Genomic DNA, 16,657 nt, shown 5'->3' with positions numbered 1-16,657 from the left:
TTTCGATGGTTTTAGCCAAATTAATAGTTGCTACTAACTAAATAGGTTCTATAAATATCTATAATTATGGGATTTACGCATGGTTGTGGTTGTCATACATGGCATTTTTCAATCGTTTTGGTTGTAACTTCGCAATGTCGAACGTTTGGGTCAGCAACAAGGGGAAGTCTATGTGTATCTCTCCGGCCCAGCTAATAAGCTTCTCCCAACTCCATGTTGCAGCCCCGCTATTCTCTTTTAGCTCTGGGATAGCTGCGTCAACCCCGCCGCTAACACGACAGTCGTCTGCATGTCAGCGTTACTCACAATGACTGCCTTGTGGTGGTGGACAAGATGGATGACATGGGAAACAGATGCGATCTTGAGAGACATAACTTGAAAGGACCAACCTGAGAGACCCAGCCTGAGAAACCCAACCTGAGAGACCCAACGTGAAAGAGCCAACTTAACAAACTCGAACCGCCTTGCAGAAAGCGTGGAATACCATGGCCAACGACATGGAGACTGCCTTCCAGGCCGCCATCGACGCTAGCAAGATCAACGGCGCCGTTATCTGTGCCACCGACGCCGAGGGCAACTTCGTCTACGACAAGGCACTCGGCAAGCGAACCCTACTATCGGGTGAGAAGATTCCCCAGCAGCTCGACGATGTGCTATTCCTAGCCTCAGCTACCAAGCTTCTCACTACCATTGCCGCCCTCCAATGTGTCGAAGACGGCTTGCTGACCCTAACCGGCGATCTATCATCCATCGCACCCGACCTCGCCTCGAAGCAGGTCATCACCGGCTTCTCAGATGATGGCGAGACCCCCGTGCTAGAGCCACCCCACGGACCCATCACGCTTGAGATGCTACTCACACATAGCTCCGGCGTAGTCTACGACTTCATCAACCCCCTCGTCACGCAATGGAACCAAAAATTCGCACCCCTAGCCGAAGGCCAGCGCCGCCCCGTCGAAGAAGCTTTCAGCTTCCCTCTCGCCTTCCACCCCGGAGAAGGCTGGATGTATGGCGGTAGTCTCGACTGGGCTGGCCGAATTCTTGAGCGCGTCACGGCTGGCACTCTGGGCGAGCACATGCAGAAGCGCATCTTTGATCCGCTCAGGATTAACTCTGCACAGTTCTACCCTGTTACGCGCGAGGACTTGCGCGAACGCCTTGTCGATCTCAATCCGGATGACCCAGAGGCACTCGGAAAGGTTGTGCTTGGTGGAGGGGGTGACCCGAATAAGCGCTCCCAGGGGCACTTTGGGGGCCATGGCATGTTCATGGCTGGCGAAGACTATGTCAAGATTCTGCGCTCGGTTCTGGCTAACGATGGGAAGGTGCTGAAGCCCGCTACAGTTGACGATATGTTCGAGCATCACCTTAGCCCTGAAGCGACTGAGGGTCACAAGGCGGCGCTGGCTAGTCCGATGGGCGTCTTCTTCAGCGTGGGCACCGAGCCTGGGACGAAGGTTGGTCATGGCCTAGGTGGCCTTCTTACGTTAGAGGATGTTGATGGTTGGTATGGTGAGCGTACGCTGACGTGGGGCGGCGGCTTGACGCTCACCTGGTTTATTGATCGCAAGAATGGCTTGTGCGGCGTTGGAGCTGTGCAAGGTTCGCTGCCGTTGGATGGAGAGGTGGCGGCCGATCTTAAGCAGACCTTTCGCCATGATATTTACCGCAAGCATGCTGCGTGGAAGGCGCAGCAATGGTGAAAACTGAGATAACTGAGATAGTATATAATTACGTTGTGGACTCGGTGTGTATGTCAAGCTCTTATTTACGGACAATGCAATGATTAGGACATGTTCTATTAATATCCAGGGCTTTTAAGTGAATACTTGGCCTTTAATGGGCGGTTTAGTCATGCATCTGTGATAAAATCTGACTGCATTTGTTTATAGATAATGAATAGTGTGGTCATGTGAGTTCGCGTTTTGTGGCGTGATATATGATAAAGTCGGTAATTCCTTTGTTTAACTTTAGTCAATACAAACATATTTTGTTTGGCGATAGCTTACCTATATAGTTCTATGAACCCTCTTTACTTTCGCGTTCAATTAAATACACCACACCTGGAAGCTTCATTTTGCGAAACCACACTGCCAAAATGCCCCGTGAGCTGGACATACCAACCCCAAGCTCTCCGCGCAATGTTCACATTTACGATGATGACGGCCAAGTTATCGGCGGTAAGTTCTTCATTTGATTCCTCTTAACTATTAGAAGCTGACTGCTCTGTATAAGGGCTTTGGCAGAATGGATGCATCATAAATTCAATGTTTTATGAAATGTGCAGAGTCTTCATTACAAATGAGGAATTCACTCTTTTCCGCCTCACCAAGGACGGCTCTACAGGCGCAAAACTATTCCCAAATAGAAACGCTCTGCGAGATGGATCATACGTTGTTCTGTCGGCCAGTATGTATAAATCTTACAAATGAATGTACTATAGATGTCTAATTATTCTACAGATGGGAGCCCGATCCCAGTCGAAATCACGCCCGACTCTGCGCAGAGGCGCATAACGATAAAGGGCCAGTCAATGAAGTTGAATTCGCGAGTACGTACAAGCTATATACGTTTTATTTGACGATACTATGCTAATTATAAGTGCAGACAAAATCTTTCCATGATCGGGTCATTGCCCGAGACGACCAATGCGTAATATCCGGAACACAGCATCCTAAAGATGAAGCTCCCACATCATTCAGCACCTGCCATATCTTTCCGTTCGCCCGCGAAAGGACCTGGGTTGAAAAAGGAATGGCAAGGTTCATAACTGATGAGGAGCACCCTGCACGGGAAAATGATACCAAAATTCATTCTGTCCAGAATGGATTGCTCCTAAGGGATCACATCCACTCGTCGTTTGATGCATATGCACTTACAGTTAATGTCGACGTAAGAAGTCCTGAACCATTTTAACAAGAACAAGATGCTGATACTACTTATAATAGGAAGGATATAAGGTCGTTTGCTTGACCCGAGATCATGTAAATGTGGACGGTCGCAGACTGGCATTATGCTGCAGAGACCCACAGAACCCCCTTCGAGTTCCTGATGAGCTCTTGCGCTGGCATCATCGCGAGGCTATCCTTGCTAGTATGAAAGGTGCTGGAGAAAAACCATGGGACATGCACTATTCTGAAGGGGGGGACATAATGCAGGAGATACGGGAAGGACCAGATGCAGTGGAGAGGATGGAAGCAGAGTTGTTCACCCGTCTCGGGCCTGGGGAGTTCGGCTAGTAGCAGCATCCAATTTGAAGCAGACTTTCCGCTATGATATTTACCGTGAGCACGCTGCGCTACGTGGAAGGTGCAACAACAGGCCTCGTAGTTGTGAAATGTAAGAGAATATAACATTATTTTGTGGACTTGATACATATGCCAAGCTCTGATTACGAACAATGCTATGATTGGGACACATTTTATCAATACCCAAGGCTTTAAAATCAATACCTGCAATGTATTTTAGTGCGAAGTCATATCTAGGCTCCATGATAAAATCTCGCTGCCCCTATTATACAGTGTGTGGTGTGCAACCAACGCCAGAACCAGCCAGCGTCTCTCCCTCATAACTTCTGCGAAGCATCAGGTTCGCCAGCTACTCCACATGTTCTTTTCGCCAGTATGATACTGAACCTTGTACTGATTATGCATGTTCTGGTAATACTGTCCCATACCCCTATTTTCAATGTCAGGTTTGCTATTTCGAAAATAAAAATAAAAATGAATCTTTGAACAGTTATATAACTTACCTCCTATCCACCCAGTTTCCAAACCCTGTGCCCGGCTGGATTTGGTTCTGGTATTTAGCCGCTTTGTCGCGGTGGTACTCACTCATAGCATCGATGATGCCGTTGCGTCTCCTGGCATCACCAGGTATGCTGCCGGTGTTCCCCATGTTGATTAGTTTCTTGAGTTTTATGTAGAGCAACGTTTTTTCGTAGGTGGCAAGTATTTTAGTGATGCACGGGTATGTTTATCTTACAATAAGGGGGTACGGGAAACCTACGCTGTGATCTATATACTGAGTTGTGCTCGTGAATAGAAATAGACATTCAATCTCGAGCTTCATTCTGTCACTAGGTTTGTGATTTGCTCCGTGGGAATGATAAATGCCATGATTGAATGATAACCCATACGCTAAATATTAAAATGGAGGATTCAGTTCAGCTATTTTTATAATATATAAAAGCAAATCAAGGCGAGTGCATTTCTGGAGCGGCGCTGTAATCAATCTCGCCTGCCCCAAGACGAGTGAACAATTCTGCTTCCATTCTCTCCGCAGCATCCAGCCCATCCATTATATCTCCCATGGGATCCTCCTCCTCAAGCTGCATATTCCATATTCTTTGTCCATTGCCCCTCACTATAGCTAGAATGGCTTGGCGAAACTGCCAGTGAAAGAGCTCGTCGGGGACTCGGTCTGGGCTCTGCGGATCCCTGCACGATAGATCTAATGTGCGACCATCTAGATTCAATACATCTTTGTGTAAATAGATGATCTTGTACCCATCCTATAGTAGTGTTAGTAACTTATTCTATCGCATTTTAGATCTCGCACATTGGCATCTACTGTAACTGCGTGTGCATCAAACGCAGCTTGGCAATTCAAGTCAAGCAGCAATCCGTTCTGAACTGAGTGTATCTTTGACACTCCTTGGCTCTGAGGGGAAGCTTGATCTGTGATCCATCTCGAGAGGCCTTCGTCCACCCAGGCTTGCTCACGTGAGTATGGGAATATGTGTGTAGCATGGAAAAGTGAGTAATCTTCATCGGGGAAGGTTCGAAGGCCGCTCATCACACAGTGCCGGTCGTCTCGCTCCCTGACTCGGTCTCGGAAACGCTTTTGCTACGCCCATAATTAGCGGGAGTCCATAGATGGGAACGGCAATAGCACGTCGCGACAACATCATGTCGACGACAACAATCTCTCGACTATCGACTAAGCATGAAGTAAAGTATACGTGAATTGCTTACCGTTGGAGTTAACTTTGATGATGGAATCTTTGTTATTATACGCCTTAGGGTGCTTTCATTCGTGATCCGGACTGAGTTCGGTTCCCCATCTACATAGGTTCATTGGATATTTATACACTCTCATCGTTAATACTAACCGTTTGTGAGAACAATGTATGATCCAGCTAATAGATTTTCTCTATTCTTAGCCACCTTCGCGCCCGTAGATCCGTCTTTGTTCAGGCGAAATAGAGAAAACGGCTCAGATGCAATTATAATGATGTCACACATCTCATGCAGGTTTAAATTCGTAAGTGAGCCGTTTTGATATACACCTTATATAAAAGACATCAACTTCTAACTCTTCAGAAATAATTGGAAGAGGAACTTACCGCCGAGAATATGACCATCGTTGTCGTAGATGTAGACGTTTCTAGATAATGGAGTTCGTTCTGGCGTGTCAAGCTTGCGAGACATCACAGCGATTATAGTGAGTGTTGGATCTCAAAACAGGATATTTAATATATGGATATGTTGATCAGACAAATGATATCTGCTAGTTGCTGTAGATGAACTAACATTAGACAGAATCTGTTCGTAGAGCTTGCGAGGATCGAAGCTAGGCAGAGGAATTATACCTGTCATACATCACGCCACAAAACGCGAACCAAATACTCGTTACCACCAAAACGTATGGAGAGGAACCGTCTATAATGACACTATTTATAGTAACTATAATTAAAATAATCGCAGTCACTTAGTTGCTATAATTATCTAAGTTGGTTACTTAAAACTACAGCAAAAATAATAATTTGTGTCTACTTTAATACTGATATTAATTCTCATTTTCAAACAACAAAAATATCAACGAAAAGCTACCAGAAAAATAATTCATTCTCTAGAAAGTTTTAAACGAATGACTATCGACCGCAAACCAAAGACCTCTCAGCCCAAAACCAAAACATCTGCCACATCTTTGCCTGAAATCAGCCGTCGCCGAATAACCTTGAGCAGCCCGATGCGGTTTCTTGACTAAACACCAGTTCTACCAAGTCAGCACCCAAAATCCCCAGCATTTCAATTAAACAAAACCAGGGGGATGACCACTCACCAGAATCTAGCAGCTGCCGCCGGCGGACTCTCTGACGCAATTGTTGGGCCCGGGGCCAGGATAGCAGGTAACAGTGTAGCACTTGTGGTTGGAGCAGAGGGAGTTCTTGGGGCAGGAGCGCGACTCGAGCATGGCGCGTCCCTCGAGTTCGGGAGCTGGGGCGGCGATGGCGAGGCCGAGGACGAGGGCAATGGCGGCGATGGAGAACTTCATGTTGACTGAAAGTTTTCGAAAGGGGTTTTGGTTTTGGTTTTGACTTGTTGATTGTTGGAATTGGAACTGGAGTTGTGGATGATGGGTTGAGGAGATGGTTTATGGCGTGATGGGTCGCCCCTTTTATACTTTTTTTTGAGCCGGATGTGAGAGGGAGCCAGGTCTATGGATGCATCTACATTATTGCATACATTGATATGAGACGGAATCGTATCCACTGTTTCCGTGTCTATCTACTCGCCACTCTCCTACCCCAGTCTTGGCAAATCCATTAATAGACCCGATACTCCATACGGCGACGGCCTGGTTATCAAACCTCGTTTGAGGTAGCCACAGCGGCTAAGTTGAGATAGAAGATCAAGTCTAGGTTAGGTGCAGCGGATAAGCTGGGGCGGGAGAGGGAAGGATTTAGCTGCAGATTCCAAGTTGACGCCGAAGGGGGGGAAGGATTCAGGCAGATAGTGGTAATTTCGAGGCGGCCCCCACGCCGACGCCGAGATTTTCGAAAATACTACCCTATTTTTTTGTTCAATATCTCGCCGAGGAGAAGAACCGTGCATCAGGCCCAATTATTCCCAAAACGTCGCTCGGCTGTTGAATATCTCGCCGAGAACAAACCACGTTGAAGGTCATGATTGGAAAACAATTATTATTGCCGTCTCACCGAGGAAAAGAACCGTAAATCAAATCATGTTTTAGCTCTTCAGCCGGAAAACAATGAATCGACTTTAAGGGGCATCGGCAAGAAAATCTCGCCCGCATCCCCTGATTAGCCGGGGGCCGAAACTTGGAGGTCGGATCCACGATCCGGAATATAGCTTTAAGCGGTTGGGGGCTGCTATTTTGATATTCTGATCACAGCTACTCTAAACCCTTCAAGCAACAATGAGATCTACTGGCTATTTGCAAACCTCCAATGGCCTCAATATGCCCGGAAGCATACCCCGCAACACTACCACCCGTCCTGCCGCCAGACCCATGAGAACTCCACCCCTCACTCCGGCCCCATAAGATCCACACCCACCCCCCTCAACGCATCCACCGCCCACTCCGGATACCTCTCCTTATCCCCCTCATACAGGTCCGAAAAAAACCGCCTCAAGAACGCCGGATACCTATCCTCCACAATCGCCTGCCTCACTCCCCTCATCAGCTCCAACTGATACCACACATTATGAATCGTCAACAGATGCGCCCCCACCGTCTCCTTCGCCGCGAGATGATGCGCAAACGCCCTCGTCACCCCCAGTCCCCCCTCACCCTCCCTACAACACCTACAGCCGCACCCCTCCTCGATCGGGCCAAGATCATCCGCATACCTCGCGTGCCGCATATTCAGCACCCCCTTCCCCGTCACCGCGTTCCCGAATCGCGCTGTCCGCGTCGGCCACACGCAGTCAAACATGTCCGCTCCTAAGGCAACACTCACCACCAGATCCTCAGGATACCCAATCCCCATCACATACCGCGGCTTATTCTCCGGAAGCTGCCCCGTACACGCATCCACGACGCGACAATAATCCGCCTTCGCCTCCCCCCCACTAAGCCCTCCAATCGCAATCCCTGGCGTCCCGCGCGCCGCCATCGCCTCGCAGCACTCGCGACGCATATCCAGATCCAGCCCGCCCTGGATAATGCAGAAGAGGTTTTGGGACTCAGGCTTCGCGTGCGCGGCGATGCAGCGGTCGAGCCAGCGGATGGAGCGGAGCATGGCTTCGCGCATGCGGGCGGTGTCGGGGGAGGTGGTCACGAGGACGTCGTCGAGTTGCATGATTATGTCGGAGCCGATGGTGTTTTGGAGACTGATGGAGTGTTCGGGGGTGAGGAGCATGGGGGAGCCGTCGTGGGGGGAGAGGAAGCGGACTCCTTCTTCGGTGATGGTGGCGAGCTCGAGGAGGGAGACCATTTGGAAGCTGTGGGGGGTGGAAATTAGTTTGGGGTGCGTGGTGGGGGGAGTTGTTGGTAAATGGAGGGGGAGAGGTTAGATTGGGGTGCGTGGTGGGAGGGGTATTGGTAAATGGAGGAAAGAGGTTTGTTTAGGGTGTGTGGTGGGAGGGGTAATGGAAAAATAGGGGTGAGGACTAACCCGCCGCTGTCAGTAAGGAGGTTGTGTTTCCAGCCCTGCAGTTTATGTGCCCCGCCGATGGTATCAAGCACCTCCTGACCAGGCTTGAGACCTAGATGGTAGGTGTTGTTCAAACATAGTCGACAGCCTGTCTCTTCCAATTGCTCTGGCGTAAGGCCCTTAAGAGACGCCTGCGTCGCAACGGGCATGAAGAGGGGCAGCTGAACAGGGCCATGAGGGAGGACAAGCGTGGCTGCACGTGCCTTTGTAGTCTGGGTTCGTATTAGCACAGCTCGGGTTCACAGTATAGAAGTCCCTGATCGACTTACAGAGCACCGTGCAACCAGCTTAAAGGTCAGCGCCGAGGGCATGGGCGGCATCAGGGGCGGTTCAGTTGTCATGGTAGTCGTCGACGTCTTGGCACTTTCAAACGTGAGACCCTCACGTGTAGGCCCTGTGGAAAGAAATTCGTGTGGCGTGGCTTATCGTGGCGTGGCTTATCCCTTATCTTATCGCGGAAAAGGGCAAGGAACGAACGGCAATCAATCGCGTTGGGGGTACGTACCACGTAGATCAATGTCTAGTACTTCGCGTGCCGTACATATGGCGGTAGGGGGCGAGGTACCTTGGCGCCAAGAGTTAGCCAAACTTCTTAACGTTGTCTAAATGGTGCCCAACAGTCTGGATTTCCCCATTACTCCAGCTTCAACTCTTCCAATTATAGATATATAGATATATAAGATATGCTTGGAAGGAGTAGGTTATATGCTATATACTGCATATATTTCTACTTTATCGGAATAGTTATATTGTAATTCTCCCTTTTTCTATTTCTCCAGCTTCACCTCTTCCAATGCTAGCCACACTCGATCCAGTTGCGCCTTTTAACTGCTTTATCAGAACAGCAATATCAATATCAATATTACAATCTCGATTATACTATATTATACCGTCTTATACGATCTTATAATATCCCTAAAATCACCCACTCTAGCTACTGCTTACTTTAATCCGTGCGGTGTAGGGAAGGAGTAGGGAAGGGAAATATATCCCTCAAAACACATGTGTTGCGACCCATCGCACTACACGTAGCTGGGTGACAGGTACCGTACCTTTTCTCTCCCATGGGCCAGCTTAACTCTATCGTTTCCTCTCCGTTTGCCCCCGTTTCTTCTCTCCTTCCTTCTTCTATTTCTCTTCTAATAAATATCAATATTCCTATAACTTCAATTGCTTCATCATTCCCTATCCAACTTCCCTGTTTACACGCCGCCTGCCTGCGGATTGTTCCTAGTCCATCCCGCCAGGCCTCGGCGCCTCTTAGTCGCTTAGCGCCCTCGAATATGTCGTCATAGTGGTCAGATTCCATAAATTGTCAGTCCACAAACCACGACGCTAAGTCCAGTCAGGCTTAGCCCGACCCAATCGATCCCAGCCGCCCAGCCATTTCCAAGGGTCACTTACAGGGATCTCTAGGGACACGCGAGCCTAACGTTCCCACGATTTAATTCCCATTCTTATATATAGGGCCGAGGCCTTCCCCATGTTGCCTGTTGATGCCCAGCTTCACCATAAAACAACGAGAAAACCACGTTTCCTCACTGCAATGAACCAAGACTCTTACAACAGACCTATACCGATACATCTCAGAACGACCGTGCCATCAGACATATCATCATCGCCGCTTTTCATTCGCCACCACCAGCGCCCGGAGACGGACGAGAATTCAATGTGTACCGACGTCCGGTCAAGAACGCCAAGAAGAACGCAGAACAGCATTATAAGAAGAAGAAGAGGGATCTCGACCTGAATCTCCCGTAGAACCTCTTTAAAAATGCCACACGCAGTTCCTACTTATGAGGCGTGCGCCTACAATGACCCCGCACCCCTCACACCCACCACACCCGACTTGGCCCTCACAACCAAGTCACCAGCCGCAACCACCACCTCCTCTACCACATCCACATCTCCCTCCTCCTCCTCCTCCTCACCACCAGCCCTAACATCCTTCCACCTCTTCCCCCACCTCTACCCCGAGCTCCGCCTCAAAATCTGGCACATGGCCCTCGACCTCGGCCCCCGCGTCGTAACAATCCACTACGAGCCCACGACACACTCCTTCCGCTCCCCCACCCCACCCCCCTCCCTCCTCCACACCAACCGCGAAAGCCGCCACGAAGCCCAGCGCGCATACCCCCTCCTCTTCGGTACCGCCTCCGCACCATCACATATCCCGTTCCACCCTGCGCACGACACACTTTACTTCCCCCGCCGCAGCACGATGGGGTATGACGACTCCCTCCGGGATTTCGGGGCCTTCATGGCTACACCTGCCGACCTGGACCGCGTGCGCGTCGTAGCGCTCGACTCGGTTGATTCCCGCGAGAAGAGGCCGTGGGAGGCGTACGATAAGGCGGTGTTCGTGAAGTCGTTCCCGCGCCTCGAGAACGTGGTCTTAGTCCGCGGCCCGAAACGCGCGTGGTTGAGTAATATCCCGCGCGCGATGGGGCCGGTAGTTGAGGAGAGGGAGGTGGAGTTTTTGAGGGTAGAAGAGGAGGAAGAGAAGAGGGTTGTGAAGGGGTTTGAGGCTGCGTTTTTTGGGGAGGAGGAGGCGCTGGCGAGGATTCATTGTGAGAGGGGGGAGGATTATGTTGTGGCGAGGTTGCCGCCTGTGATGGTGGTTTCGAAGAGGAGAGTTGAAAGGGAATGAGGAAGATGAGGAAGATGAGAGGGATTGTGTGCTATTATTTTCGACAGCGAGCATGTTTTACTTTTTGGGAGCATGTTTTGATATTTATTTGGGGGATTTTTTGTAGGATGACGGATGGATGGATGGGGTGTACAGCATATATGAGCGACGATAGTAGACGAGATACCCGACCTAAGCGTCAGCGAGTCAATTCAGCACCTGATCTAGACTATCTTCAGGGTGGTGTCGATATTATGCTGTATTGATTTCTGAACATCTCGAAGCTTAAGGTCGTCGACAAGCTGTAGTGTGTTGTTTGGATGGCATCTTTGTATTTATCAAGCATTGGCTAAGGCCTTGTGTTTAGACTAGTTATAATACCTCTTCATTATTCCAATATGCTTCTCGCTATCGCTTTATTCCTTGACTTCGCTCCAATATGCTTCTCGCTATCGCTTTGTGCCGTGAATTCGCTGTGGTCGCCATGATCTAAGCCGTAGATACAAGATGCTCTCTATAAACACCAACAAAAAACCACACGCACATCCATCCACCCCCCTCCCCCTCCACACAACTAACACACCACCCCCCTCCTCCTCCTCCACTCCCCCACCCCCCTCTCAAACTCCCCCCCATCCAACCCATCCGGAACCCACCACATCGTAACCCCCAACTCCTCCACCTCCCTATTCCTCTTCTCATCATCAAAAAACAACATCTCCCCAAACTCCACCCCCGTCGTCTCCCTCAACCGCGTAAAATGCTTCTTCTTACTCCCCGGATAAATCTCCATGTGTCCGAGAAACTCGATCGCTTTCCGAGCCTTCCCCCTTCCCGCGCCTCTCTCTTTGTTTAACGCCTTTTCCCTAGCTTTTTCTTTCTCCCGAGCTTTTTTGGATGTTGAACCAGACGAGGAGGCGTCGTCGGTGGTGGATCCATCAAGAGGTGCAGGGACAGGTACATCAAACCACGGAATCTGCAACATCCTCAACAAATCCCTCGCCACCTCCGGCGCCCCCGTCCGACTCGCCACACCCACCCTAACCCTCGGATGCGCATCCAGCGCCGCCAGAATCGCCGGCACATGCGGGTAGAAACTGAATTCCTCGCCGTGCTTGTCGCGCGCGGCGTGCGTGTAGGGGGGGGTGGTGGAGGAGAGGAGCGGCTTGAGGGGGGGGGAGGCGTGCGTGTCTACCCAGAAGGGCCAGAGGGTGTAGTCGAGGTCGAAGACTATGAGGGTGGGGAGGGGGAGGGGGGAGGCTAGGGAGGGGGGGAGGGAGGGGGGGAAGGAGGGGGTTTGGGGGATGGAGGGGGTGGAGGGGGGTTTGGGTTTGGGCATTGTTGGTGGTGGTGAGGCGTGGTGTGATGGGGTGAGGTGTCTGTTTTTGTGATTTGCGTATGGTTTGCGTGTGGTGAGGGTGTTTTGTTGATATTTTGTTGATGTTGGAGTGTTGGCGGTGGAGGTTGATGGAGGGGTAGTTGTTTTGGCGACAAGATATAAGATGGTGATCTTTGTTGCGTAGACTCAATACGGATGCCTGGTATTGTCTCAGAGACGAGTCAATATATCTGTATTCTTCGCAATTGATAGAATACCAGTGATATATTGAACCCCTCTGGACGTTGACGTTAATTCGTTGTTGTCCAGTATCCAACTCGCTGTGTTGTCGTCGATAATCACGTGCAACCTCTCCAAGGGTATATAATGTCCTTTACGGCTGCTCTCATCAATAATCTCCTTCCATCTAAGATGGTGGAATGGTGTAATGGTAGCACGTGACGTTGTGGTATAACGCTCACCCGTTGTAACATACAATCCCGTTTCAATCTGGGTTCGATTCCCAGTTCCGCCAGGAGATTGAAAACGTAGGTGGTTTGATTCCACCACACCAAACAATTTTTTTTGGTTATTTTTTTATTTTTATTTTTAGTGTTTCAATTCCTGTCCCATTAGGCTATTTAGCCGAGTGACAACCGAGCGGGAACTCAAACAAACACGTGACGATGCACCTGCTTTTCCCCACACAATGGGGTACCAAGACTACTTTCGGCCGCGGCAATTACCCCGCAGCCTCGGGAATACTGGAATTGGAGTCAGCGCGCATTACTATATTTACTGTATTTAGAGCTATCCTGAGCTTATTCCGATGCATCTCCACCTTTATGTCCTTCAATTGACTGCCCTTCAAACTGTTTAATACTTGTGCAATTCTTAAGATACCCGAGCCGTGACTTCCGTTTATTCTTCTATTAAATACCACGGCAGCGTCACTTTCACTCTTTCTCCCTCACTAAATCCCTGTTTATCACAATCCCCGCAAAAATGTCCACCTCCACAGTCGCAGTTCCCTTCGCTGAGCCCCCGTGGTTGAACGGCCTCCCCAGCGCCTACTACAATGATTCTCACCGCAAATGGCAGAAGACGGTGCGCGCGTTCGTTGACCGTGTTATGCTCCCATATGCGGGAGACTGGGAGGCCGCTGGTGATGCGCCACGTAGGTACCAATTGCTCCAAATTCATTAGAGATCCGCTAATGAAAGGCAGCAACGCTCTACAAAACCTTCGCGGACAACAACATGCTGATCCCCAACCTGTCTGCGCCGCTACCAATTGAGGCGCTCAAGAGCGTTGGCATCCACGAGCTCGCCGGTGGACTGAAGGTAGAGGACTACGACTACCTGCACACCTCCATCTACGTCGACGAGGTAAGCTTCCCCACCGCCCCATCTTTTATGCTCTATCTAACGACCTCAGCTCTCACGATGTGGAACTGGCGGCCCTGCAGGATCCGTCACCGTTGGATTCGCCTTCGGTCTTCCTCCCATCATCAAGTTCGGCAACAAGCAGCTGCGCGACCGCTTCGTCGGACCTCTCGTCACCGGCAAGATCCGCATCTGTATCGCCATCACCGAGCCCGGAGCAGGTTCCGATGTCGCCAACATCGAGACCACCGCCGTGAAATCTGCGGATGGAAAGCACTACATCGTTAACGGTGCCAAGAAGTGGTATGTGAACCCTCTCCCCCACCTGTAAGCATAAACAGTAGCTAAGTATACCCCAGGATCACCAACGGCATCTTCTCCGACTACGCCTCCATGGCCGTCCGCACCGGCGGCCCCGGCGCCGCCGGCCTCTCTATGCTCGTCGTCCCCCTCAAAGCCAAGGGCGTCAACATGACCCGCATCCACGTCGGCGGCGGCAGAGCCTCCGGAACCACCTACATCGACCTCGACGACGTGCAGGTCCCCGTCGAGAACCTCATCGGCATAGAGGGCATGGGCATGATCTACATCATGCAAAACTTCAACCACGAGCGCCTCACCATCGCCATCGGCGTCAACCGCCAGTCGCGCGTCGCTCTCAGCGCCGCATTCGAGTACTGCCTCAAGCGCGAGGCGTTCGGGAAGCCTCTCATGGATCAACCTGTTGTTAGACATCGTCTTGCTAAGGCTGGTGCGGTTCTCGAGAGCCACTATGCTTGGGTTGAGAATATCGTCTACCAAATGACCAAACTTAATCACGCGGATGCGAACCGTGAGTTGGGCGGGCTTACGGCGCTGGCTAAGGCCCAGTCGGGTCTGGTGATAGAGCAGTGCGCGTCGACGGCTGTGCTGCTGTTTGGTGGAAATGGATACACCCAGTCGGGACAGGGTGCGAATGTTGAGCGTATCTACAGGGAGATCCCGGGTATTAGGATTCCGGGTGGCTCGGAGGATGTTATGCTTGATTTGTCGGTGAGGCAGATGGTTAAGAACTTCCAAAAGAAGTTGAAGGATTTGGAGGCTGCGAATGCGAAGCTTTGAGTGGGTGGAGTGGGGAGCGTTGAGGGGGAGCAGGTGTTTCTATGAAGTGTATGATCTGGTACATATCGTCCTATTTAGACTTTCTCACATAACGTAGTGTATGGCCTAATGCGCCAGTAAATCCGACCCCACCCTCTTTGATCGTGTTCTGCGTGCTACATAATCAACCAACTCGTTATCTGATGCTGACGATGAGTTGCCTAGTACCTCTGCATCCTCTTCCTCCTCAACTTCCTCAACAGGGCGCTTGCGTGGGCGCCCACGGGGTCGTTTTGCAACTAGCTTAGTCTCCACCTCTCGCGCAACATCTAACACATCTTGTGTACTATAGACGAACGTGCCTTCCAATCTAACTCTTTTCCCTCTTTTATGAGCCTTTCGTGCCTGTAGTAATTCTTCTTTCTCTTGTAGCTGCTTACAGAGAATAAGGAGCTCAGTATTTTGTGTTTCGGCCATGCAGGTGACCCGGTCTATATATCGCTTTGCGGGTGATGTAAGGCCTGGCACTTGTGCAAGCACTGAATTCAAAAGTACATTTGACTCCCGTAGCTTAGTCCCATCTAGAGGTGAGCTCTTAAGTAGCGAGAAGTCTAGGTTGTCTTAGTTAGGTAGTGTATGTGGCTTTTCGAGGACGGGAGTAGGTTGAGCTGCAAGCTGATTGAGTATCTTTTGTAGGTTTAAAGGCATTAAACCTAATCCTCTCTATCCACTAAGAATGTTATCTAACGTAACGGCCTTCTTACGAGCCTAGATAAACATTTGCATCCATTTAGCACGTAGGATCTGGTGTGAACTATGTTAGGAGATGGCGTCTGTCTCTCTTGCATGCGCACGCTTAAATGCTAAGAACACTCTAACGTTAAGCAGTTGAAGAAGATGCGAGTAATGTGGAGGCATTATAAGCAAGTCAATACTGTTCTCTATATAGTATGCAATGAAATCAGCTCGTATGTGACTTCCGTGGCCATCTACAATTAACAATCAGCGTTAGTTCCCTGCTATTTCTCGTGTTTGAGGCTCAAATACCTTTATTAGCTAATGTAAACCAAGATCATTAGATGTCTAGCCATTCTTACTAACTGCAAAATGCCAGCTAGAAGGAGTTTTAGAAGGTAGCTAGCTAGAGTTTAGATTTTTGGCTTTAAAGATAATCATTAGCGTTAACGATACGCTAGCTGTATTAATGCATTCAATATCAGTTACCCACTCTTGTTTGCCTACTACGCTCTTATGCTTTTGGTTTAAGTTAGCTAGAACAAGGACCCGTGTCGTCTAGCTTTCTCTAACACTAAACCCTAACTCGTCTATGTTCCAGATGTTCTGCACTTCGTATGAATGTTCCTGTAGTTGCGCTACAACTGCATTAAACCAGCACTTAATCACCTCGTAGGAAGCTCCATTAGATCGTGCATTCTGCATTTAGCGAGCATAGATACCCTAAACCGTTGGGTGCCGATTCTGAAAGCGATAGAGCCATTCGTGGCCAATTAGAGGAGTTGTGTTAACGACGGCTTCATTTCCTGAGACGCGTCTAACGCGTTGACGTCGAATCAATTCAGCCAACTCCTTTAGTAGCAAAGGTGTCATTAGCGATCCAGCACGTGTATAACGCGTAATCCATCGTACTAAAGTCTTCTCTTCTACATTTGAAAGAATCTGATTTATCTCGCGAGCCTAGGCTCGTGAGTTACCTCTAGCCATTCTTCGACGAAGGGTATCGCGTGAGACTTTAAAGTGGTAGGCAGCGGCACGAACGGACGAAAAGCTGCCGTCTTTTAGTGACTGGATAGCGTCCTGGATATCAGCTTCATAACGCGATG

At 49.8% G+C, this 16,657-nt stretch overlaps 8 protein-coding genes across 8 annotated transcripts; 4 read left to right on the top strand and 4 right to left on the bottom strand.

Moving 5' to 3' along the window:
• The first annotated feature begins 50 nt into the window (after positions 1-50).
• On the top strand, positions 51-1,907 carry VE01_07945 (uncharacterized protein). The gene has a single exon (XM_018277374.2). It carries the CDS (start codon positions 486-488, stop codon positions 1,701-1,703), a length of 1,218 nt encoding a protein of 405 aa, XP_018128337.1. The 5' UTR covers positions 51-485; the 3' UTR covers positions 1,704-1,907.
• VE01_07944 (uncharacterized protein) lies at positions 1,724-3,346 on the top strand. The gene is made up of 7 exons (XM_018277373.2): positions 1,724-1,747; positions 1,893-1,947; positions 2,018-2,180; positions 2,236-2,409; positions 2,463-2,551; positions 2,608-2,892; positions 2,949-3,346. The coding sequence occupies exons 3-7, from the start codon at positions 2,099-2,101 to the stop codon at positions 3,237-3,239; spliced, it is 921 nt and encodes a 306-aa protein (XP_018128338.1). The 5' UTR covers positions 1,724-1,747; positions 1,893-1,947; positions 2,018-2,098; the 3' UTR covers positions 3,240-3,346.
• A 238-nt stretch (positions 3,347-3,584) lies between these two features.
• On the bottom strand, positions 3,585-3,897 carry VE01_07943 (uncharacterized protein; the record flags this gene model as incomplete). Its single annotated transcript, XM_018277372.1, has 2 exons — positions 3,585-3,678; positions 3,752-3,897. The coding sequence occupies 2 exons, from the start codon at positions 3,895-3,897 to the stop codon at positions 3,585-3,587; spliced, it is 240 nt and encodes a 79-aa protein (XP_018128336.1).
• Positions 3,898-4,138: 241 nt separating this feature from the next.
• Positions 4,139-5,576, bottom strand: VE01_07942 (uncharacterized protein). The gene is made up of 4 exons (XM_059463919.1): positions 5,348-5,576; positions 4,977-5,290; positions 4,561-4,848; positions 4,139-4,513 (listed from the first exon to the last, which is right to left on the bottom strand). Exons 3-4 carry the CDS (start codon positions 4,795-4,797, stop codon positions 4,196-4,198), a joined length of 555 nt encoding a protein of 184 aa, XP_059319511.1. The 5' UTR covers positions 4,798-4,848; positions 4,977-5,290; positions 5,348-5,576; the 3' UTR covers positions 4,139-4,195.
• Positions 5,577-6,730: 1,154 nt separating this feature from the next.
• On the bottom strand, positions 6,731-8,779 carry VE01_07941 (uncharacterized protein). The gene is made up of 3 exons (XM_018277370.2): positions 8,674-8,779; positions 8,366-8,616; positions 6,731-8,192 (listed from the first exon to the last, which is right to left on the bottom strand). The coding sequence occupies exons 1-3, from the start codon at positions 8,743-8,745 to the stop codon at positions 7,274-7,276; spliced, it is 1,242 nt and encodes a 413-aa protein (XP_018128334.1). The 5' UTR covers positions 8,746-8,779; the 3' UTR covers positions 6,731-7,273.
• Positions 8,780-9,812: 1,033 nt separating this feature from the next.
• On the top strand, positions 9,813-11,424 carry VE01_07940 (uncharacterized protein). Its single transcript, XM_018277369.2, has one exon. It carries the CDS (start codon positions 10,179-10,181, stop codon positions 11,052-11,054), a length of 876 nt encoding a protein of 291 aa, XP_018128335.1. The 5' UTR covers positions 9,813-10,178; the 3' UTR covers positions 11,055-11,424.
• A 183-nt stretch (positions 11,425-11,607) lies between these two features.
• VE01_07939 (uncharacterized protein) lies at positions 11,608-12,921 on the bottom strand (the record flags this gene model as incomplete). Its single annotated transcript, XM_018277368.2, has 1 exon — positions 11,608-12,921. The coding sequence occupies exon 1, from the start codon at positions 12,370-12,372 to the stop codon at positions 11,608-11,610; it is 765 nt and encodes a 254-aa protein (XP_018128315.1). The 5' UTR covers positions 12,373-12,921.
• A 241-nt stretch (positions 12,922-13,162) lies between these two features.
• VE01_07937 (uncharacterized protein) lies at positions 13,163-14,867 on the top strand. The gene is made up of 4 exons (XM_018277367.2): positions 13,163-13,528; positions 13,579-13,739; positions 13,789-14,039; positions 14,096-14,867. The coding sequence occupies exons 1-4, from the start codon at positions 13,357-13,359 to the stop codon at positions 14,835-14,837; spliced, it is 1,326 nt and encodes a 441-aa protein (XP_018128323.1). The 5' UTR covers positions 13,163-13,356; the 3' UTR covers positions 14,838-14,867.
• The last annotated feature ends 1,790 nt before the right edge of the window (positions 14,868-16,657 follow it).

This window comes from Pseudogymnoascus verrucosus (assembly GCF_001662655.1).
Source record: "Pseudogymnoascus verrucosus strain UAMH 10579 unplaced genomic scaffold scaffold_37, whole genome shotgun sequence".
NCBI lineage: Eukaryota > Fungi > Ascomycota > Leotiomycetes > Thelebolales > Thelebolaceae > Pseudogymnoascus > Pseudogymnoascus verrucosus.
Note: the sequence above shows the minus strand (reverse complement) of the source record. Positions and strands in the feature narration are given on the sequence as shown.

What these genes read in the sequence shown, in the direction of transcription:
- VE01_07937 (XM_018277367.2), top strand. Translation starts at nt 13,357, where the DNA reads ATGTCCACCTCCACAGTCGCAGTTCCCTTCGCTGAGCCCCCGTGGTTG. An exon ending in GGCCGCTGGTGATGCGCCAC is followed by an intron (nt 13,529 to 13,578) that starts GTAGGTACCAAT and finishes AATGAAAGGCAG; the next exon opens with CAACGCTCTACAAAACCTTC. An exon ending in GTTAACGGTGCCAAGAAGTG is followed by an intron (nt 14,040 to 14,095) that starts GTATGTGAACCC and finishes AGTATACCCCAG; the next exon opens with GATCACCAACGGCATCTTCT.
- VE01_07942 (XM_059463919.1), bottom strand. Translation starts at nt 4,797, where the DNA reads ATGAGCGGCCTTCGAACCTTCCCCGATGAAGATTACTCACTTTTCCAT. An exon ending in CAGTTACAGTAGATGCCAAT is followed by an intron (nt 4,514 to 4,560) that starts GTGCGAGATCTA and finishes ACACTACTATAG; the next exon opens with GATGGGTACAAGATCATCTA.
- VE01_07940 (XM_018277369.2), top strand. Translation starts at nt 10,179, where the DNA reads ATGCCACACGCAGTTCCTACTTATGAGGCGTGCGCCTACAATGACCCC.
- VE01_07941 (XM_018277370.2), bottom strand. Translation starts at nt 8,745, where the DNA reads ATGACAACTGAACCGCCCCTGATGCCGCCCATGCCCTCGGCGCTGACC. An exon ending in AGCTGGTTGCACGGTGCTCT is followed by an intron (nt 8,617 to 8,673) that starts GTAAGTCGATCA and finishes ATACGAACCCAG; the next exon opens with ACTACAAAGGCACGTGCAGC. An exon ending in CTCCTTACTGACAGCGGCGG is followed by an intron (nt 8,193 to 8,365) that starts GTTAGTCCTCAC and finishes CACCCCCCACAG; the next exon opens with CTTCCAAATGGTCTCCCTCC.
- VE01_07944 (XM_018277373.2), top strand. Translation starts at nt 2,099, where the DNA reads ATGCCCCGTGAGCTGGACATACCAACCCCAAGCTCTCCGCGCAATGTT. An exon ending in ATACGTTGTTCTGTCGGCCA is followed by an intron (nt 2,410 to 2,462) that starts GTATGTATAAAT and finishes ATTATTCTACAG; the next exon opens with ATGGGAGCCCGATCCCAGTC. An exon ending in CACTTACAGTTAATGTCGAC is followed by an intron (nt 2,893 to 2,948) that starts GTAAGAAGTCCT and finishes TACTTATAATAG; the next exon opens with GAAGGATATAAGGTCGTTTG.
- VE01_07945 (XM_018277374.2), top strand. Translation starts at nt 486, where the DNA reads ATGGCCAACGACATGGAGACTGCCTTCCAGGCCGCCATCGACGCTAGC.